The sequence below is a fragment of the Mugil cephalus genome, chromosome 10 (genome assembly GCF_022458985.1).
Source record: "Mugil cephalus isolate CIBA_MC_2020 chromosome 10, CIBA_Mcephalus_1.1, whole genome shotgun sequence".
In the NCBI taxonomy this organism is placed as follows: domain Eukaryota; kingdom Metazoa; phylum Chordata; class Actinopteri; order Mugiliformes; family Mugilidae; genus Mugil; species Mugil cephalus.
Genome location: NC_061779.1, coordinates 426,252 through 447,910, shown reverse-complemented (window position 1 = coordinate 447,910; position 21,659 = coordinate 426,252). Strand labels below are relative to the sequence as shown.

Sequence of the window (21,659 nt, the reverse complement as noted above, 5' to 3'; positions counted from 1 at the left end):
CTGGAAACCAAGGTTCACTGATATGTGATATTGGCTCCTTGTACTTGAATTGTCTACTTTCAGGCCTTTAATGAACCAGTTCTAAACTATTGTTGATATGTACTGAAAGTCCAGGTCTTTATTTCTGTTAGCTGAACCTTATTTAACAAGACGCAGACTGAACAGAAACCAGAACCAGCTCTGCAACATACCTGGAATCAAACTATTCTGTCACTGCAGAAGAAAAAGAGAGAAATAATTAAGAATCTTTTGTGTTTTGTGTTGTCAGTGATGGCGTCTCCTCATCTGCTGCTGATGCTGCTGCTGATGCTGATGTCCTCGTCCTTCGTCCTCTCCAGCCTCAGCACTCGACTGTCCTGCAGTGAGAAGGACCAACAGGATGAACACGCTCTGCAGAAAAGAGGCAAAATCTCAACAGCTGGAGAATATATCGAAAAGATTCAAAATGTTTTGGATCCGGTTATTGGCCTCATACCTGTGGCTGGGCCTTGTATAAATTCTTTTTTAAAGCTAACAGGAGTGATTCTGAAAGGTGGTGCAACAGATCCAACAATAGCTCTAATCAAGACTAAGTTTGATGAGCTCAATGTAAAGCTTGATAAAAATCATGTAGAGATGAAATGGGAAACCTGGGCCACCGTCTACCATGGTTATGAAACCAAAATCAAAGTAGCCTGGAATGATTTTAAAAAACTTATAGATGATTGTAAGAATATTGCCATACTGAAAGAGAAGCAGAATCATATAAATCAATTTAAAAAGCAATATAAATCCACTGCAATGTCTGCTACTAAAGAGCTGCACAGCTCACTCACAGCAGGAAAAGTTTCTTTTACTACGGGCTTTGGGAAACTGCTGACTGAAAACGTCAAATGTCATGAAAACATCATCAGACAGTACAGTCTGTTGATTAATGAACTCTTCTATAAGGGCAATACTGTCAGTTATTACTACGACGGTCTCAGCGGCACTAACAACGTAGATGAACTTGCTAAAATGGCTTACAAGGCTGAATTAGTTATGTTCGAAATCTACAAACACTGCATCGAAGAGGTTGACAAGTACATTGAAATTGACGTTAAACGGCTCATCGATGGAAGCAAAAAACGTGCACAGCTAGCAAAGGAAGTCCGCATGTTTTTGGAGAAAGCGTTCGACCGGTACGACTTTATGACTGTCGCTTTTATATCAAAAAATTCAGCTCATAAGAAAATGAAATTTTTGAACAGGCACACCTTGTCAGGATTCATTGAGGTGCCAGTAGGAACAGTTACTGTAGCTGTAGCCAAGCAGCTGAAAGGCAAACACACCAAAGCACCACAGGTTGTAAAGGCCATTGAAGGGTGTGTTAAAAAGAGTACAGAATGTCATAAAGTTGAAGAGAAGCTCAAGAACTGTAAGAAGGAGGTGGATGGAATTAAACTCAGTGAGACGTTAACAGCTGTTCATGCCTATATCCACAAAAGTCACGACAGCGCTGATACAAGAAATGCAAAGCAGGCACCAGATGAAGAGTACATTGACTCAGACAACCCGTCCACAACCGCATACGTTTACGAAGGGAAATGTTCATTAGTGTCACACTATCGAGTTCTGATTAAAAGTGATGAAGAGATTATGACAAAGAATCCCTGTGCCAAACTGAAGTGTGGAGGAAAAAGAAAAGGCAAATGTGTTGTTTTGGGAAAGACCAAGGTGGCAGCGTGTGACTGTAAGAAGGGTTATTTTGGTGTGAACTGTGAGGAGAGTGTAGAAGAGTATAAGAAAGCATTACTGGATAAAACTCTGCCCAAAGCCTGAAACACAATGTCATGAAATAACCACTCACAGGTTTTAGTTTAATATCAGAGTCCAGGTTCCACTTTATTTCCACCTTTACCAGTGAAACATCTTTCATTCAGTACAGACGTCTCCTCCTGGTGGTTCTGAGTGAATTTACTTTGGCTTCACACACCAACACACTAAGATAAAGAATCTAATCTAAATTTATATCTTCGGTCCCGTTTGACCTGAGGTCTCTAACGTCCTGTGTGGTTTCTCATGTCATAACGATTTCATTCATACTGTTGCATTCAGCTTCTAATAAATGAAATGAAAAAGTTATTTCATGTCTGTCTTTTTTCTGATAACGTCTTTTACACCATCCAATAAAAATGAAACGGCATCAATGCGTCAGCACAGACGTCAGGACAAAAGCAAACAGAAAGAACAGAATAGATGAACACCATGATACACACTATCACTGCACTTAAAGGGACTAATGTGACTCATATCTAACATATAACATTCTGTATTTTACATCATCTGTTCTGTTACCAGTGATGCTGCGTGTGTTTTGAGCTACGACAGATTAAACTGTTACACTGACAGAGCATCATTAAACCAGCAGAACCTCTTAAACTCACTCAGCTGATTGAGAAACACTGTGGACAGTGATGCACCAATCAGAGAGCAGCCGTTACCAGGCAACGTGTCCGGGATCCTGTCGTCCTCCACAGCTTCTCTACCTGGGACGGGACTGTCCCACAGCTGGAGACCACTTCAGGGACCGGGTCCAGGACCCAGAGCGCATCGAGCAGAGGAAGCTCGTCTACCTGAGGAAAACCAGAGCCACGAAGAAACAACCACCACGACTGACCACGAGAAAAAGAACAGCTTTATTATTTATTCAGCTTCTGTAGATCAACACGCAGCAAAACATCTCAATAAAACAGAAATCTGTAAAAACGTCCGGTCGTCAGAGCGTCGGGGCCACGGAGTCTCCATCACTCAGGTTCACTCTGCAGATGGGACACGTGGTGTTGTCCTGGAGGAGGAGGAGAGCGAGAGGAGGAGGGAAGGAGGGGGGGAGGAGGAGGGAGGAGGGGGGGAGGAGGAGGAGGAGAGAGGAGGAGGGGAGGAGGAGGAGGGGGAGGAGGAGGGGGAGGAGGAGGGAGGAGGAGGAGGGAGGAGGAGGAGGAGGAGGAGAGGAGGAGGAGGGGGAGGAGGGAGAGGAGGAGGAGGAGGGGGAGGAGGAGGAGGGGGAGGAGGAGGGGAGGAGGAGGAGGAGGAAGAGGAGGAGGAAAGGTAGTATAGAATGATGAGAACATGAGTGAGAAGAGAAGCAGAGGTAAAGTGATGGAGAGCGTGGAGTAGGGTCAGTTCAATTCAAACATTAAACATATTGTTAACTGATCGAATCGGAGGTCTATCAGGCCTTCAATCAACTTCAATGTGTGTACTAGCATAGTATATTGAACCAGCTGCTGCCTTTAATGGATCTCTACCTTCCACTGGACCAGAACCAGAACCACATGGAAGGAGACTTGATCCAGATGGAAAGACTCTGACATGTTAACGTTCTTCATTTATTTTAGAGACAAAGACTCAGATTAGACCTGAACCATGAGGCCAGAGTCATTGTGAGTTCACACGAACCAAAGAAGTGAACTTTTTAACAATATTATAGGTTAAATGGTGAAATAACTCAAAACGAAGCCATAAATGGACGTAAGGAGGCTGGCTTTTATATCATTACATCATATTCTCCCATTTTTATTTATTCCCCTGTTTTTATTATATATTTTATTATTGTTGTTGTTGTTTTTAGTGTTTTATGTCGTATTTTATTCAGTGTTCAGGACTCTAACCTGTGCAGCCATAATCAAATCACTCAGGATGGATGTTAATGTTTGGTCTCTTTTCAGCGAAGCCAACGTTTGAGAGTCGCTACCTTCAGCCACCGGTCGATGCACTGGACGTGGTAGTCATGGAAACAGGGCAGCATCCTCAGCTTCTCCCCATCAGCGTAGTCAGAGAAACAGATGTGACACCTGCGATGAACAGAGGACGAAGTGACGGGAGGAGCTTTGAACGCGTGGGTCCGGTTCAGGCTGAGACTCACTGTGTGTTGTCGGCGCCGCTCGCTGACCGGAACGTTTTGGTGGGAAACCTCTGGATGTCGCTCCGGCTCAGCTTCCTGGACACGACGGAGCCCTGACGCTCCTCAAACGCCAGCAGAGCCTGGAAGACGAGCTCAGCTCAGCAACACAGACACCGAACATCCACCATTCAACAGACGCATCGAGTCACTGGAGCAGAGATCAGACGGAGAGGAAACTGAGAGGACCTCCTGCTCCTCCTCCTCCTGCTCCTCCTCCTCCTGCTCCTCTTCCTCCACCTCCTCCTCCTCCTGCTGCTCCCCCTGCTCCTCTTCTTCCTCCTCCTCCTCCTCCCCCTCCCACTCTCCTCTCCTCCTCCTCCTACCTTCTACTCCTCTCCCCCTCCTCCTCTCCTCCTCCTCCCCTCCCCCTCCTCTCTCCCCCTCCTCCTTCCTCCCTCCTCCCCCCCCCCCCCCCCCCCCCCCCCCCCCCTCCCCCCCCCCCCCCCCCCCCCCCCCCCCCCCCCCCCCCCCCCCCCCCCCCCCCCCCCCCCCCCCCCCCCCCCCCCCCCCTCCTCCTCCTCCTCCTCCTCCTCCTCCTCACCTCGTAATCATTTCCCTGTAGATCATCAGAAAAGTCGGGCATGCCGTTCCTCCTCCTGCCGCGTCGTCTGCGTTGACCAGTCAGATCTGTAGAAAATATTAAAAACAATGATAATAATAAATTCACTCAGTGGCCACTTCATTAGGTTCACTAGTGAAAACACTCAGCTGAGTTTCCATTTATCCAGTGTCAATGTCACTATTATTTATCACACATTTAAAAAGGTAAAATAAATACAGATAAAAGATGGTGACAGGTGAGTCTGGTGGGAAGGTGGGTGTGAATGTCTGCGACCACACGATGTAAAGTCAGCGGGACAAAGAGTCTAAGATCTGTTAGATCCTCTTCACACAGACGTCCACATCGAGGTCGAACTCCTCCTCCATCCTCCATGATCATCATGGTTTCTGACTCTGGCTCTATTCTATTTATTTATTTACCGAGGAACCAGACTTAGCTCATGCTCATTTCCATCCTTTGTCCTCAATTCTACATCAACACAACCTTATTCAGCTCAGAATGAGTTCACTGGACTGAATGTTCCTGTCAGGGGATGATGTTCGTACCTTCTTCCAGACCCACCAGAGGGGAAACAGCAGCCAGTACTTGGGACATCCAGCTGTGCTCCATGTAGGCATAATACTGCAGACAGATGTTCACACGTCAGTCAAACTGAAACATCTGTGAACCTCTGTGTTCATATCAGCTTTAGTAAAACAAGGACATGAGTGAGTGCAGTGTTTGTGAGCTTTGTGTAGTCGTCTCTCACCCTGTGTTGACTCTGCTGCTGCTGATGAAGATGATGGGGAGGAGGATGAGGAGGAGGAGGAGGATGATGGTGGTGGTGGTGTCTGCTGTCTGACTCCTCTCGGTCAAACTGATCCTGAACAAACAAACAGAAACATGCTGTGGTGCTGCTCTGCTGAGACGTCGCTGCAGGTGAAGGGTTCTCACCTGGAGGCTTCGAGCCAGCGCCTCGTCCTCCTCCATCTGTAACGAGCGAACCACCAGCTCTTCATCATCGCTGATGACGATCTGCTCTGCAGCCACTGAAACAAACACAAAATCCACCAACATCTGCTGAGCACTATCAGAAGTCAAGTCCTGACTCTCTGTCTCACTTTGGTTTTAGTTTTACCTTGAGAAGTTACATGGTTTAGAAATGAAAATCCTTGTGTCTATGTTTCATGGCATTTAATCAGTGAATCAGTTTCCACTTCCTCCCTCTCCTTAAACATGCACAGGCCAGACTCATTTAGCTCTTTGGTTGCTGTTACTTTTGTTTATGTCTTTATTTTGTTCTAAGTTCAATTATTTGTTCATGTACAAAATAAAAAGTGAAAGAAATATAAATAAAGTCTGACTCTAATTTAGTTTAGAGTTAATATTCTTTTTTATAAATCCACTTTTTATGACATATTTAGTTACAGATTCATGATAATAAAAAAATCACTTATCATCCTCTCGTCTTCTTCTATGGTTTCATTCGTCTTTTACTCTGTGAATGTGTCTGATGCTACAGAGACAAACATCTGTCCACACTCAGCCTCATAGTTATTAGATGAACAGAGGATGAACGGATGAAAACAGTTTTATCTTGGGGCCTCTGTGTCTGGAGGAACGTGGTTGATGATGAATGATGAGTGGAGCTATTTATAAATCACAGGCTTGGATCAGGACTAAGATCACAGATGAACCGTGATTATCACACATTGTCTAGGCCCCCAGGGTGAACAGGGCCTTAGTTATTATTAAAGATTTAATAATGATCCTTCAGAAACAGGAAAAACGTACAGTCTAGTGTGAAGTAGTAAAAAGATAAACATAAAATCCTGTGACAGTAGAACTGTTGCTAACGTCAGTCGTCTTCTCTCCACCTCATATTTACACATCTACATGTTTTCTACATACATATTGTTTGTGTAACTTACTGACAGTCACAAAGGACGTCTGGACATGATGAAGATTAGGAGCCAATCAGAGGGAAAAATAGTGAAATGTAAATATAGTCAGAGCCTCTGTACCTGCTGAGGCGTCTCCTTGTTCTCCGTTCAACCACCTCCTCTCCTCTGCAGTGAGGAAGGACAGTGACCCGGGGCTGGAAGCTGCTGCTGCTGCAGATGATGATGAGGGCGACAATGAGGTGGTCTGAATATGTCTGGACCGGAGGACTGATGCTGGTGTGAGGCTGGAGGCGGATGATGACGAGGGGGACGAGGAGGAAGAAGAGGACGATGATGATGAGGAGGAGGAGGTAGAGGAAGAGGGTGCAGTGGATAACGGTTTGTTCAACCAGGTGCCGAGAGGCAACGTCCTCAGAGAGGAAGCAGGAAGGAAGCCCACGCTCTGCTCGGCCAACCTCCTGCGCTTGGATTTATGAGAAAACCCTCGTTCAGTGGCCGTGAGGTGCTCTGATCCTGGAGAGTTGCTAACCGCCACCTGAGGACGGAAAACACAAGTTCAGTCTGGATCTGGAAAGTGTGGATCATGGTGAGAACACGTTGATGACGGCAGCAGCTCAGAGCCTACCGGGCTGAAACGCTCCTCTGTGATACGACGTCTCCTCCTCCTGCTGAGCTCTGGGCTACAAATCAGAATCAACACCAAACCAGCTGTTAGTTCAGCCACGTCTTCACCACAGTTCATATCAGACGATCACTATTAATACTCAATAACAGGAAGTCTCTGTTTTTCTTTTCAGGAACTTATTATGTGTGTTCAAACTTTATACCTTTGCATCAGTTTAAAGACCCAGACTCTAGCATCGTAGCCTGAAATGTAGCTACGCATCACAAACCGCACAGGAGCATAGGTTTGTTTTACTGTTTCCAGCCGCTTCTCCATCTCCGCAATTTTCAAATTGATTGTTTTGAGTAATAAAGAAGGAACACATCTGGCCACTACAACTGGCCATCAACACGTCCCATCATCACCTGCCCTCTCCCCTCATTCCATCTCCTAAACCTCCTGAAAGACTCTTCCCACCACACGTTTGACCTCCTGCCTTCTGGAAAGGTTCAGACTTGTTATTGGTGGTGTCCCAGTCGGTATCGGGGCCATTAGAGGCAATGATCTGATCATTTGTAGGCGACATTATTTTGCCATTAACCAAAACCACGTCCCTGCAGCGTCACAATTAACAAAAGACAAAGAAGAACCAGAACCCAGGCTGGAGCCATGCAGTAATGGGGACTAATGTAGACATGGGTGTGTGGTGGTAGGAGATCATCTAAACACAATCCATGAAATCCACTCAGGTCAAATGCTGCAGACAAACAACAGCAATAACAAACACTGAATGGTGCAACATTTAAAAGAAGAGAAACATTTCCTGGAGACAAATCCTCCAGCGTTGGACGACCAGAACATTTCTGGAGTAGAGAACACAAGGTACGAGCTCCAAACTACAATAACTCTGACTTAGAGGTTTATTGGACTGAATCCAATCAACTCTAGGAGAAGAAGAGGAAAGACTTCAGGAAGCTACAGAGACTTTGTCTTTCCTGTCTTTTACATGTCCACAGGTCATTGTGTGAATGTCCCTCTTTTACACGATGAATTATCCATGAGAGCCGTGGTACCTGGGGGTCTCGGGGACAATGACGGACAAATCATGGTGGACATCTGCAGGGTCAAGGAGACAGCCTCGGTTCAGACCTCTGGGACTGTCGGGTTCAGAGGAGCAGGGACTGGCCGCCAGCCTCTCATCCATGGCTCCTTCTGCTCCAAGAAACACAGACTCTGATCAATAGCACAAGGTGAAAGTTTAGCAAAGTCAAACTTAAGACTGTAAATAAAACAGTATTCATTATGTTTTCTCCTTTTTCTATTACTGACAAGATGAATACTGATTGTAGACTAAAACTAAAATGAAACTTGCGAATTGAAATAGACAATACTACTAACTAGTCAAGCTGATACTAAAACGCAAACTAACGGGATACGAGGTACTAACAAACGTTGTTTAGTTATCTGACTAATGACTCAACTAAAACCTAAAATCGTGTTGCTAACTACGAACTAGTTTTTCTTCAGATCTTAACAGAGTACGTGAAACAAATCGTTCATGATGAAAAGCAAACATTGATTGAACTATTCTGTCTGATGTGCAAACGAAATAGCCGTAGAAATCGGATTGATAAATAATCTACACTAATTAATCCTACATGGACATACAAATCGTTGATATCATAAATATCCTTCTATAATTTTATTCCTTGAACATTTCAATGATTAGTAAACATGATTATATATTCTTTATACTGTGATTTCAAAAAGCTAGAATAGAAATGTTATAAATAAAATAACATAATTACATACATCCTCATGACATCATGATTAAACTTTATTTATCCAGATTCACTGTGAACGTATACTACTTATACTACTTATTACAGAACAGCTGGTAGGAAGTCTTAACTAAAAAACAGAATTACGAGGTCTGAACATCATCCTACAACATGAAGAGGGAGAGTTAAACTAATACAGTTAAACTGAGCTAGACTCTGGAAACAACATGAGATTTTATATTTAACTTTAGGAGGCCGTGTTAGAAATGTTTCAGTGTTCAGTTTGTTCACCAAATGATTAACTGAGAATATATTAACACGTGTGTATGTGTAACCATATAACCCATAAATATGTCATTAAGAGAATTAAAAATGCACCAGTAATACAAGATGAATCGAACTTATAGGCCCGTACGGTAACTACACAACAAACATTTCAATCAGGTCTGGGTGTAACCAGTAAACCAATAAAACACGAGCTGAAATGAACTCTCACTAAGCAGAATACAAGAATTGACTGTAAACATGACATTTGTAAATAAAGTTATCGGGAAGCACAGTGTGTAACCATGACAACCCCTGATCCAGAGTACATCCTCAACGTTACCGTGGTAACTGCAGGTTAGAATAGCATGGACTGTAGAGACTTGCGGACTGTGGCCATCTCCTGCTGTTGCTGTGGAGACACATCAATGACATGATAGATAGATAGATAGATAGATAGATAGATAGATAGATAGATAGATAGATAGATAGATAGATAGATAGATAGATAGATAGATAGATAGATAGATAGATAGATTAGACTTAGTTGAACGTTCATACTATGTTCATTTAGGTGTAGGACATGTGCTCTGTACGTGAAGATCAACCTCAGCCTGAGGAATGTCTTTCTTGAAGACAGACAGGAAGCAGGGAGAGAACTGGGGACATGATGCAGGACCTATCTATCTATCTGATCTGTTGCTCGGGGCTTGTGCTCCCACTTGCTATGCAAACTAAACACTCAGGTATCAGGAAAAATATTAAATTTAAAAGACTGAACTCACTGTGTCCATGAGGATCTTCTTCTGCAGGGTGGCCATCTCCTTCCTCAGCTCTTGCTGCGCCCCCTGCAGGAAGGACTCATGGCTCTTCTCCATTTCCTCCATGTTCTAGAAGAAACACAGCGAGGACTTCAGTTTAACCACAGCCTCCTCATATTGAATAATTTCCTAACTTGACTCTAGTTCAGATTAGTTTCTTGTTTAGTTTGGTTCACAGCTTCAAGGCCAGAATCTTTTTAAAGGCTCATTACTGATGAACAGACGACACTAATTCAGGTGATCATTCCAACCAGTGGATGAATGAATGAGAGATCAGATCCGTCCTGTTGAGTATGTGGTCTTTAATGGGACCCAGGACGTTTGTGCTCAGTGAGGCATAAAAAAGTCTCACCTTGACAAACTGCTCGTACAGCTCTCTGACGGTTTTCAGCTTCTGGTTCTGCACGACTCGGGCCTGCTGCAGGATTTTCTGCTGCTGGCGGAACAGATTCTGTGGACAGAAAGGTGTAACACTGAAGGGTTCTACGCTGCAGAATCTATCACTTTTAAAGAGTTTACTGTTCAATGTACTCGCTGTAAAAAACTGTAAACTAGGACGTTAATATATAATATTATACAGATAATATAATGTTGTTTCAGCAGAATCTGCTGTATGTGAACCACCTGGACTTGAATTATTCAGATCACAAGGTGACAGATACCTGAAAGGTTTTTGTTTGATTTGAATGGTCAAACTGTACAATGCTGCACCTAATTAACGCAGAATGAGAAAACACCTGGTGTACACGGAGCAGAGCGCTCACAATTCACACAGTTCACTTTAACAAAGGCGGCTTTTCATTCTGTGTTTGTTTTTTACTAAATACTTCAACCTGCACACCAATGATGAATTTCAAGAGTCTGTGAAAATGTTAAATAGATACAAATCAGACTACAGTGTGTTTAGGTTTAAACATCAGTGTGTTCTATACAGACAGTATTATAGCAACAAACCCACATTGAGCTTCTCCTCCTGCTCCTCAGCTCGCTGTGCTTCAGTCTCCCACTGCTGTAGTGCGGAGGAAACCTGCTGAGAGTACTGCTGCGTCATCTTCTGCCTGCACACAAACACACGTGGTTTTAGTCAGCAGACTTTGAACATGTTCTCAGTGATCGCAGGTAACCAGCAGAAACACTTTCTTCACACCTGCCATTTTAAATGTGTCTTGAGATCTGATCTCAATCCGTCTCTAAATAACCAGCGCCACCATGTGGTCAGTAGAATATTGTATCAGCCGCTGTCTGTAATGGATCTCTACCTACCACTGGATCTGAACTATGAACTCCTTTGATTCTATTCTTATTGCTCAATGACTGAATTTCCAACAGTGGTTTCATCCTTGTTGCCTGCTCTGTGAGCCCTTAATTGCCCCATGGGGACAAATTCAGTTTTCTGAATCTAATTCTGAGAGAAGAGTAAACCTCTGGCCATGATAGTTGTTCCACAGCTGCTCCAGTTTGTGCTGGCTTCCCTTCATGTAGTTCTTGGTCAGACACTCCAGACGTTTCTTCTTGGCCTGCATCACCTTGCCGATATCCGCTGGAAACAAACGAGACACCGTGTTAAGTTTGTTTCTCTGAATATGAAAATGTGATCAAATGTGTTGCACTGATGCCACACAGTGATTTAACAGCCTTCCAGGAGGTGAACACAGTAAAATAGCATCAATACTGACCAAGGACAGAACTACAAACCCAAATTGTGTAATGTTATGGTTCTGGAGGAATTGGACCACAGAGCGAAGCTCAACAACTCTGGGAACTCCTTCAAGACTGATGGAAAACCATCTCAGGCGATGACCTTTCGAGGCCAATGGAGAAGAATCCATATTTTTTTTGTACACCACATGATTCCACATGCAGTCCTTCATAGTTTTGATGCCTTTAGTATTAATCTCCAACGTAGAAAATAAGGAAAATAAAGGAAAAACCACGAACACGCATACAAGGAATAAGTTCTGCATTGAAGTGAGTCCACTCGGAGCAGTGTGCAGCCGTACAAGGCGCCTGTTTACGACTTTAGGACGTCTTAGGTGTTTGCTCATGGACATAGAGGAAATTGAACCAGTAATCCACCAGTTTATGGCTCTCTTGGTCAGTTATCATTATTCATTTACTCAGTGCAAATTAAATAAACAGTTGTTTACCTCCAAATTTCTCCAGCATCGACTGCACCTCATTTCTGTAAAATAAAAACAGATAGATTAGATTACATTAAGTAGTGGCTATTTGTCAAACTAAATTCAAATCAAATAGCCACAGAGGCACTCAGGGATTTAAACTGCACAGAGACTGAGAGAAAAGTCCATTGTTCAACCAAAAACATATGTTTGGTGTGGTTTATTTCCATCGGCAAAGAGCCAGACAAGCATCAGTGTTTCCTGCTGTGTCTGTCACCCTGGTACAAAACTCCCTCTATTTATAAACTCACCTGGTGTACCCCAGTTACCTAATACCTTCAATAATGATATGATTGTGGTTTGAGACATTTTCCACTATTTTCAACAATGTTATGGAAAAATCTATTGGTTATGAAATAGGGAGTACCCCACGGCACAGGCAGCCCCCTGCTCATCAAAGTCAGCAGCAGGTCTCTTCTTTGCCATCTTGTCCACTATTGGAGTTTCATCTTGGGACAGTAAACAAAATTCAAAGTTAATACCTCCAGAAACCCCCTGTGCTAGCTGTCTTAACCTGAGATTAGCTAACCTACCTTCTCTGACATCGTCCTCTGAACCACTCAGCACTTTCTTTACATCTTCTTCAATAAAATCATAAACATTTTTATCCGTTTTTTCCTCTGGGTGTTTCTTCTTCATCTGTTTTCTCCCCGTTGCCATTCTTTACAGTTTACAGATTACGTTAGCTAATTCTAACAAACCGGGACCGAAAGCTAACGAGAGCTACCGCTAACGATAGCTAACGAGCGCTACAAGTTAAGCTAATGCTAATATGAGTTTTTCAGATAGCTTTGAGTTATTGGAACGCTCCGGTCAAAGAAATGCACACAGTCCAGTCTTAATTAACTCTCAAGATTAAACGAGCCTGTGTTGTGGCCTCTGGTTTCAATCTATGAGTGAATAAATGTAAAGAGCAACCACCTGAAAGCTAACGTGGCTAAGCTAATAAACGACTGAATTCCCGCCACTTTGAGGCCGACCGTTGAAATTTCCTTCCTTTAAAAAGGAATAATAATTATTATTATTATTGTTATTATTATTATTATTGCTGTTGCTGTTATTGATGATGAAGATAATGATAATAATATTTTATTTTATTTATAATTTATTCATGGTGTATTCGTTCTAACCATATTGTTTCCACACTTCATATTCATACAATAATTATAGAAAATAACCAGGCCATTTCATTAGGTATACCAGTGAAACCGTGAAGGTAGTTTCTAATAACAGACAGTGACTTCACTGCTGTACCTAATGAAGTGGACAGATAATAAAGTAGTTGCAGGTGTCACTGGCCATGTACCTCACGAAAACAAAAAGAAACCACTTTTAAAGTTATAATTATTTAATTTTTTTTTTTATTATTTTTGCATGAACTTATACATTCAATAAAAAGAATGAAAAAATAAACTACAAGGAAATATTTTATTTCTATTACGTCATAAAAACAAAACAAAACAAATAAAAACATGTTTGATCTGCTGAGCTCCAGAACTGAACATGTTGCTTCGCACCATCAGACACTGAACACAAAAAGTAATAGCAGGAGACAAAGCTTCATGAAAGACTGGTCCATCCACAGGATAGTCTGGTTGGATCTGAGCTCTGTTCCAGTGAGATGACGCCATCAGAGCTGAGATATAAACACGTCCATGAGGAATTTCATTTGAGTCAAATATCAAACTTTTCTTCACAGATGCAGTGTCCGTTCTCCTCATAGTCCTCCCGCGTCACCACCATCTCATCGTAGTCTGGGTTGTGAGCCAGCAGCTTCCCTCCTTCCCATGAATAAGTTACTGGACTGCAAGAAAAAGAACACAGTCAACATCCATTTCATCTGAGAAAAGAAATGAATGATGAATAAATACTACGCCTGAACAGGGACTTGAACCCTGAACCCTCAGATTAAAAGTCGGATTGTCATTGAACGTCGCTAGGAATCTGTGGAAGCTCAGACTCTTTCTGATCCCAGTAAACACTGAATCTCCTCGTGGCCATTTAAATCACCAGTCAGTGCGTTTACATGCACGTGAAAAAAAACGAATTATTGCCTTAATCAGACTCTAACAGCAGAACTTAAGCGCATGTAAACACGTTACTACGATTAAAGTCAGAGTCTCATTATCAGATAATGAGACTGAATCTGAGTTTTCATCGGATAATGCGTGTGTTCATGCTCCACCACCGCTGCGCTGGCGCGTGACCCCGGAACAAACACGTCCAAGAAGCCGATCGTAGAAGAAGAAGAAGAGAAACGGAGGCGTCTGAGGGACAGCGCGGATCTTACCTGCACCAGAATCAACGCGAACATCACGTATAAGATTAAAAATGTTCTATTATCCGTCTGGTTGTTGTTTAAATGTCTGACACATGAACGACTCTAGTTTATTATATCACGTAATAGATCAACCAGAAATCGGGCCGTATTAACGTGGTATTAACGGCTGAAAAGACACGTATCGCCCCCTAGTGTGGAGGAGGAGAATGCTGGATGCTCTGTAGGCCTGAGGCCTGTAGATGAGCCAGAGGGAGACCTGAGGTTGTGGTCTCTTACTTTGGAGGCAGAAGGACGGACACGGGCAGATGTGCAGGGACGAGCGCCCTGAGCTCTGCCTCCAGTCGCTCTCTGAAGCCTGGAAACAACGTGTTGCCTCCAGTCAGGACAATGTTCTGGTAGAAGTGAGGCTGCATCTCTGAGAGGAAAGAAGTCAAAGCATTTAAAAATGTACAGGGTAAATCAAAAGGACCAGATTGAAACAAAGAGCAGCTCTCACACTGAACTAAAAACATGCACAGCTGAGACAGAGAACACAGATCCAGTCTCTGCTCTGACCTTCTGGCAGCGACTGGATGGAGTGGACGATGGACTCATGGATGCCCATCTCCTGGATGCCGATGTCCGACGGGTGGAAGAGCATCTCAGGGACGGCGAAGCGCTCGTTGACCAACCTCAGGATCTGCTCTCCTGTCTTGTATTTCCCATTAAAGACCATCTCCTCTCGTGGCTATGGGGGGGGGGGTTTTAAGAGGTTGATTTTACTTCAGTTCACCTGCTTCTCGTTTTGGTTTGTGCTGCTGAATATCCACCTCTCTCATGTCTAGCTTCTCCTAGAACTGGAATACCCGAAAAGGAAAGTGGACTTGCAGGGTTTTACGTAGAGTTCCTTTAAACCTTCACAGACATTTTCACTGTAGGGACATTAACGCTGTCTCACCTTGCAGAAGCCTTTTTTGATGGCGCTGAAATCTGGGAGAACATAATCCCTCATCACAGTGTTCTCCTCTCCCTTCATCCTGACAACACATCACAGAGAGCAGGAGTCAGGATTCAGCAGCTGAGACGACACGTGTTTAAAGCTGAGAAGGATCAATGTGCAGCAGGATAATCTGAGACAGAGCATTTAGAGTCTTCTCATCATGTCACTGACGACAAAATAAAATCCTCCTGACTGAAGCGGCTGGTGAGTGCAGCTTACTGTGCGATCTCCATGTCTTTGTAAAACTGCTGCGAGACGTAGCAGACGTCTTCCTTCACCTGGTTGATCACATGAGTTTCATCCATGACGTGTAACTGGCTGCACAACAAAAGAGGAAGTAAGAGAAACGGACGCGTTTTCATTCTTTTTTCTGCCTCTGTTCATCTAATAATGACGAGTTCTAAACCAGAGTCTGGACAGATGTTTGTCTCTGTTCATTCAGACACATTCACAGAATAAAAGAAGAATGAACCCATGAAGGAAGATGAGAGGACGGCATGTGATGCATTCATGTGCTCGTCACAGCAGTGAAGGTGGAGCTGGTTTAATCAGTGACAGTTTAATCTGAATCTGTCACTAAAACACATGTGGATTTATAAAAGGTAGAATATTAACTCTGACATGCAGAGAAGTGGAGGTGGAACAATAGGAGGATTTACCGATACGAGATGATCTCCTTCAGGTGGTTGGTCAGTAGTTTCCCTCCTACATTGATCCTGAAAGATAAAGAAACAGACATGTCACCACGGCTTTGTCGCTGCTGCTGCTGCTGCTGCAGGTCGACCTCCTCTGACCTGCGGATGCCCTCCTTCAGTTTCTTGCTGCGGCAGTAGGGGGCGATGTGGGTGAAGGAGAATCCGGTGTCCACCACTAGGCAGCAGAGCTCCGAGGGTTTGGAGTGGAAGTAGTGATGAGCGCTGAGAGAACCGGCTGCAAGAACACACAGCAACGAGCTGAGAGTTAACCTGAGAGCGTCTGTGAGCTTTGGTTTCTCGTTACAGTGAAGACTTGAATTCATCGGTTTCCCTCTCGTATCTGAACGGATGAATCCTGTGGCTGGTGAACTTATCTTCAGACGGACTCACCGTTGATCCTGAGGGCCGACTGGAACTGGTACTCTTCAAACAGGATCTCGTTCATGGACTCCTGGATGGAGGTGAAGTTGAAGTAGGGCTCTGTGATGACGACGCTGGTGTCTGCGAACTCGACCTGGACAGAGAGGACACGGTCAGCCAGCAGCACAGGAAGAGGACGACAAAGAAATGAAGCTCCTTAAACACCTTAAACATCTCCTTCCCAAACAGATGATCCCACACTTTCCTCTGGACGTCCCAGTTGACCAGGTAACCCTGCAGGGACACAACCAGAGAGTGTGAGGAGGAAGGTTTGATGTGAAGCTGCTTCATGCGGCGACGCTCTCTTACCTTCTGGAAGGGGAGGATGTAGAAGAGACCGGAAGGATCTTTGATCTCATCCAGCTGGTTGGCAGTGAAGGTTTTTAATCTGGACGTCTTGGAGCGAAACTGACAGTTGGGGATGACGCTGAGACAGAAAGAAGGTCTCTCATTAACTCACTGATTCACTGCTCTCATTCACGGTTTAGTTCGTAGTGACCAGGATAACCGGGCCACGTGCAGCTGGATTCACATGAAACTATTCATTTTTGTAAAGCGCATTGAGTCTATAAATAAAATTCAATTGAATTGAAATAGAACCAGGAAATAGATTAAAGTGAACATGTACAGTAATAAGTCTGCTCCAGTTACTCAGACACCACCACATCCCACATAAACAGTTTGGTCTGTGACCTTTATGATCAGAAGTGTCGATCAGACAACAATCTCCAGATGATTGTGAAAAACATCCTCCAGTTCCAGGTTTCTGTTTTGTGACATCCTGGAGCCCCACGGATTTCAGGGGCCGCTACAGTAATGATAATAATATCAAGGCACGACTGACGAACGCTTACTTTTAGTTTACCTCTGTGCAGATATGAGAGACTTTGGGTTCTGATTGGAGACGACGGGTTCTGGTTTCTACCATCAGATACAGGTTTAAGGTGCTGATTACTGAGCTGGGTTTCTAAGAATCAATCTTCACTTTAAGATCTGACATCCATTCATAAAATACTAAATATAGATTGATTTATTTCTAAATCTCCTCCATCTCCTTCTTCCTCTGGTGATAAATCTTAGATCCACATCAGGACAGAAGCTCAAACTCTGAGAGTTTTAAAACGTCTGAGGATAAAAGTAAAGACACGTGAGAGACGAGAGACGGAGGAGACGCCACAAACCTCCGGAACCAATGAGGACATTAGTTTTAGTTTTGAATATCTCTGAATTAGTTCATATTAAATTGAATTTATTGAAGGAGAAAATGAATGAATAAAGACTCCCTCTTGTCCATCCATTTCTGGACTTTATTTTTGTGGCTTCATTTTATTTTCAGACCTGAGCACAATTGACAACTAACTTTGTGTATTTGGTAATTTACATAGAATATTGGTATTTCATTCCAGAGGAAAGCAGGACTATGGTAACACAGCTTTCACGTGTTACTAATGTGTAGCTGTTCCACTTCCTATCATCCATCCAGGCTCAGATTTGAAGACAGACAGACCCTGTGATCAGCAGTGAAACAACTATTTAATGGCAAATAATTAAAACAACTAAAATAACACAACATGCATATAAAACTGATTCAAGTGCAAAATATATATTTTAGAAGAACCAGAATAACACAACAAAGCACACTTTAACCTTACAAACATGAAATTAAAACTATTAAAATAAAATATTAAAATGTGTCCCACCCTCCGAATATCAGTGTTGCCTCTTCTTCTTCTGGTCTTTATATTTAGTTATAAAATATCTTGTATCACAGTTTCCTTTTTGTTTAATAAGTAAGAGCTTTAAACTGGTTGTTTTAGTATGTTTAAGTCTGGCGCTAAAGTTTTGGTCCAATAGAAAGAACCAGTGGTGTCAATAATAGTGCTTCATGTTTTATATGAAGTATAAGAGCTGCTGATGGTTAGCTTTGCAGTAGCGTTAGCTCGCATGCTAACAGTCTTACCTCACTCTCTCTTGGCTGTATCCTATTTTCGCCGTGTAGGCTCCGTTATCCAGGACTAAAGTGGCCATTTCTGAATTTCTTCACATGAAACTCAAATAAAATTCAACTGTATTTATCGGTAAATGAAACAGAAGTCATCATCCCACTTCCAGAATCACAAGAATCCGCCATGAAGTCGCAAGCAACTGCTCCAGCCAATCAGATTTTACGCTTCCCCCCAGTTTCCGGTACGGACAACCAATCACAGAAGAGCTTCCGGTCCTTCACAAAAAGAGTTCGGGTGGAAACATGGTCTCGTTTTAAACGTTTCCCTATGAATTCCGTGTATTAGCCGTAAAAACAAGTGACTGTCTATCTATCTATCTATCTATCTATCTATCTATCTATCTATCTATCTATCTATCTATCTATCTATCTATCTGTCTGTCTGTCTGTCTGTCTGTCTGTCTGTCTGTCTGTCTGTCTGTCTGTCTGTCTAACAAGATGATTCAAAGCTTTTACTATTTCAGTTTATGTTTTTTGAAACTAAACATTTTGAGCTGCAAAACACTGCAAATAAAACAGAGACAAGGAAACTGGATTTTTTCCTTCTATGTGTCAGGGACAAGGGATATTTCAGTTTTCTTTTTCAATTGTTTACACGCAATTTTGAAAATCGGGTTCTTTTTTTCAAAATATATTGACAATTATCCAAACACCACTTAATTTGCATAATTCCTAGATTGTTTGCAAAATGACACAGTTCAGTCAAAACACAAACACATATTTGTGAAAATGCTATTTTCATTTAACCAACTCAGGCCTCAGTGATCAAACACAGTCGCAGCCAGTTTCACGCTGCAGTGATAAATAAAAACACATTTGTAAAAATACTAAGTTTATGAAATAGCATGTGCTAGATTTTTGGCCAAACGTTGTTATGTACGAATAATTTAGATGTCAAACAAACAAACAAAAAAACAGTGACAAACCCACAACATTCTCCATGATTAGTTTGAGATAAATGGAGAATGTGCACAAACAGGCCAACTATAAACTTACCAAGCACTAAACAGCACTGATGCTGCAGACTGAACATTTCAATACTTACAAATAAACAAATAAAACAAGACAAATAAGACAAATAAGACAAATAAAAATGACTGCATGAAGTACAAACACTTTGACTCTGGAGAAAAACTACTGTAAAAGAAAAGAAAACTGTGAGTATTCGTCATCTGTCCATGATTTCATCCACATACAGGCTGTGTCTTCATCGTCAAAGCTCCGCTGGAGGAATCAGCTCGTGTGATGAATCCTGTGATGAAACCACAATGTACCACATCTGGTCCACTTGGTTTAATGCTGGGATGATCTCAGGCAATGTGCCAAGAAATGCAAGTATTAGATTATCATTATAGCTCATGAATGAGAGCAGGAATTCAGGAAATGCTTTTAAATATGAGTGAAACCGAATCTGACTGACTGCTTCATTAAATCCCTCAAATAAACCTGTAATAATAAAAGGTCATTCAGCTTGTGAGGCGGATCTTTGTGTGTCAGTGCGAACAATGTGCAGACTTGTGGTGGCATCAGTAGAACAACCTTCCCTTTGTTCAAGTCAAAGAGTTTCCATTCATCTGGAACATTGTGTGATTCCGACACATTCAGTGTTGACTGAGCAAACATTGTTTTCATGATAAACGTTTTGCTCACATCCTGCAGCTGCTGCCTCGCGGTTCCTGTTCACACTCATTCCTTATTTCTTTGTCAGTAAATGTTGTGACACAAGAGCAAACACAGCGGAACAAGTACGGGCAGCTACCAGACGAGTAATGAGGCTAAAGCTCAGTCTGACCAGGTTTACAGTTAAAGATGCTGTAAAGGGAAATGTTCAAGCCTGTGGTGCATCAGAGGGTCTGTGGTCCATGAGAGGGTCTGTGGTCCATCAGAGGGTCTGTGGTCCACCGTGGTCCACCAGAGGGTCTGTGGTCCATGAGAGGGTCTGTGGTCCACCAGAGGGTCTGTGGTCCATGAGAGGGTCTGTGGTCCACCAGAGGGTCTGTGGTCCATCAGAGGGTCTGTGGTCCACCAGAGGGTCTGTGGTCCACCAGAGGGTCCGTGGTCCACCAGAGGGTCTGTGGTCCATCAGAGGGTCTGTGGTCCACCAGAGGGTCTGTGGTCCACCAGAGGGTCTGTGGTCCACCAGAGGGTCCGTGGTCCACCAGAGGGTCTGTGGTCCACAGTGGTCCATCAGAGGGTCCGTGGTCCATGAGAGGGTCTGTGGTCCACCAGAGGGTCTGTGGTCCATCAGAGGGTCTGTGATCCATCAGAGGGTCTGTGGTCCATCAGAGGGTCTGTGATCCATCAGAGGGTCCGTGGTCCATCAGAGGGTCTGGGGTCCATCAGAGGGTCCGTGGTCCATCAGAGGGTCTGTGGTCCACCAGAGGGTCCGTGGTCCATGAGAGGGTCCGTGGTCCATCAGAGGGTCTGTGGTCCACCAGAGGGTCCGTGGTCCACCAGAGGGTCCGTGGTCCACAGCATGAATGTTCTGATTTTCACAATCAGACGCATGTGATGACTTATACCATGAAATGATGGCGGATAACTGTGCTAACTGGAGGCTAACTGTGCTAACTGTAAGCTAACTGTGCTAACTGGAGGCTAACTGTAAGCTAACTGTGCTAACTGGAGGCTAACTGTGCTAACTGTAAGCTAACTGTGCTAACTGGAGGCTAACTGTAGTTGCTGTACTACTGAGACATTGAAATGATGAAATGAGAAATTCACTTCTGTTGAACAGTTGAACAGTGTCTTGGAGGTTTGTCCAGGTTATTCTGAGAAAAATTCTGTTTCAAGAAATGAGCCAAACCAACGGAGAAAAAGACATTTCATTTTATTTAAAGGGTATTTTATTAAAACTAAATATTCTCCTAATGTCCTTGTTCTTCTTTGCTCTAAAACTACACTGCAGAAAAATAAAGATCTTACCAAGTATATTGGTCTTAGTATAATATAATGATATAAGACACAACTACCATTTCAGCAAGATACATAAGACAATACATCTTGAATATCTTGTTAAGTCTTGAAAACATCTTGTTTTGAGTCTCATGTCATATAAAACAATCTGTTTGGACATTTGAAGAGGCTGTTGTGTAATTTGCAAAAGATAAATCATCTTGTTTCAGGAATTAGACTAAGAAAATATAGAAACTCGTAGCTAAAGCCGCTAAAGCCGCTAACAGCCTGGACGAAGTGATGAGGCCACGGTGTCGACTTTAAGAGGTGATGTAGTCAAATGTACATTTTGAACGTAGTTATTGTT

General features: G+C 43.1%; 3 protein-coding genes across 4 annotated transcripts; all 3 read right to left on the bottom strand.

Moving 5' to 3' along the window:
* Positions 1-2,638: 2,638 nt before the first annotated feature.
* Positions 2,639-8,223, bottom strand: si:ch211-59o9.10 (uncharacterized protein LOC561841 homolog). 2 transcript variants are annotated; one of them, XR_007113598.1, is made up of 10 exons: positions 8,045-8,223; positions 6,993-7,047; positions 6,488-6,902; positions 5,418-5,512; positions 5,233-5,346; positions 5,030-5,105; positions 4,464-4,549; positions 3,884-4,002; positions 3,630-3,812; positions 2,639-2,806 (listed from the first exon to the last, which is right to left on the bottom strand). XR_007113598.1 is itself a non-coding variant. In XM_047597264.1 (10 exons), exons 1-10 carry the CDS (start codon positions 8,173-8,175, stop codon positions 2,738-2,740), a joined length of 1,260 nt encoding a protein of 419 aa, XP_047453220.1. In that variant the 5' UTR covers positions 8,176-8,222; the 3' UTR covers positions 2,639-2,737. The 2 variants fall into 2 exon arrangements, 1 of the variants encoding a protein (XP_047453220.1); XM_047597264.1 differs by having other exon boundaries at positions 3,713-3,812; positions 8,045-8,222.
* Positions 8,224-8,798: 575 nt separating this feature from the next.
* On the bottom strand, positions 8,799-12,991 carry sycp3 (synaptonemal complex protein 3). The gene is made up of 8 exons (XM_047596796.1): positions 12,551-12,991; positions 12,385-12,466; positions 11,985-12,019; positions 11,260-11,377; positions 10,796-10,895; positions 10,190-10,288; positions 9,802-9,906; positions 8,799-9,428 (listed from the first exon to the last, which is right to left on the bottom strand). Exons 1-8 carry the CDS (start codon positions 12,675-12,677, stop codon positions 9,375-9,377), a joined length of 720 nt encoding a protein of 239 aa, XP_047452752.1. The 5' UTR covers positions 12,678-12,991; the 3' UTR covers positions 8,799-9,374.
* Positions 12,992-13,431: 440 nt separating this feature from the next.
* actr6 (actin related protein 6) lies at positions 13,432-18,551 on the bottom strand. The gene is made up of 11 exons (XM_047596465.1): positions 18,353-18,551; positions 16,702-16,819; positions 16,558-16,626; positions 16,363-16,486; positions 16,072-16,207; positions 15,937-15,993; positions 15,497-15,595; positions 15,236-15,314; positions 14,854-15,025; positions 14,575-14,713; positions 13,432-13,821 (listed from the first exon to the last, which is right to left on the bottom strand). Exons 1-11 carry the CDS (start codon positions 18,418-18,420, stop codon positions 13,692-13,694), a joined length of 1,191 nt encoding a protein of 396 aa, XP_047452421.1. The 5' UTR covers positions 18,421-18,551; the 3' UTR covers positions 13,432-13,691.
* Between the last annotated feature and the right edge of the window lie 3,108 nt (positions 18,552-21,659).

What these genes read in the sequence shown, in the direction of transcription:
- sycp3 (XM_047596796.1), bottom strand. Translation starts at nt 12,677, where the DNA reads ATGGCAACGGGGAGAAAACAGATGAAGAAGAAACACCCAGAGGAAAAA. An exon ending in GATGCTGGAGAAATTTGGAG is followed by an intron (nt 11,378 to 11,984) that starts GTAAACAACTGT and finishes GTTTGTTTCCAG; the next exon opens with CGGATATCGGCAAGGTGATG. An exon ending in AGAAGATCCTCATGGACACA is followed by an intron (nt 9,429 to 9,801) that starts GTGAGTTCAGTC and finishes GTGTCTCCACAG; the next exon opens with CAACAGCAGGAGATGGCCAC.
- actr6 (XM_047596465.1), bottom strand. Translation starts at nt 18,420, where the DNA reads ATGGCCACTTTAGTCCTGGATAACGGAGCCTACACGGCGAAAATAGGA. An exon ending in ACATCCTCCCCTTCCAGAAG is followed by an intron (nt 16,627 to 16,701) that starts GTAAGAGAGCGT and finishes GTGTCCCTGCAG; the next exon opens with GGTTACCTGGTCAACTGGGA. An exon ending in TCAAAAAAGGCTTCTGCAAG is followed by an intron (nt 15,026 to 15,235) that starts GTGAGACAGCGT and finishes CCCCCCCCATAG; the next exon opens with CCACGAGAGGAGATGGTCTT.
- si:ch211-59o9.10 (XM_047597264.1), bottom strand. Translation starts at nt 8,175, where the DNA reads ATGGATGAGAGGCTGGCGGCCAGTCCCTGCTCCTCTGAACCCGACAGT. An exon ending in AGCGGCGCCGACAACACACA is followed by an intron (nt 3,813 to 3,883) that starts GTGAGTCTCAGC and finishes TGTTCATCGCAG; the next exon opens with GTGTCACATCTGTTTCTCTG. An exon ending in GCATCGACCGGTGGCTGAAG is followed by an intron (nt 2,807 to 3,712) that starts GTAGCGACTCTC and finishes CTCCTCCTCCAG; the next exon opens with GACAACACCACGTGTCCCAT.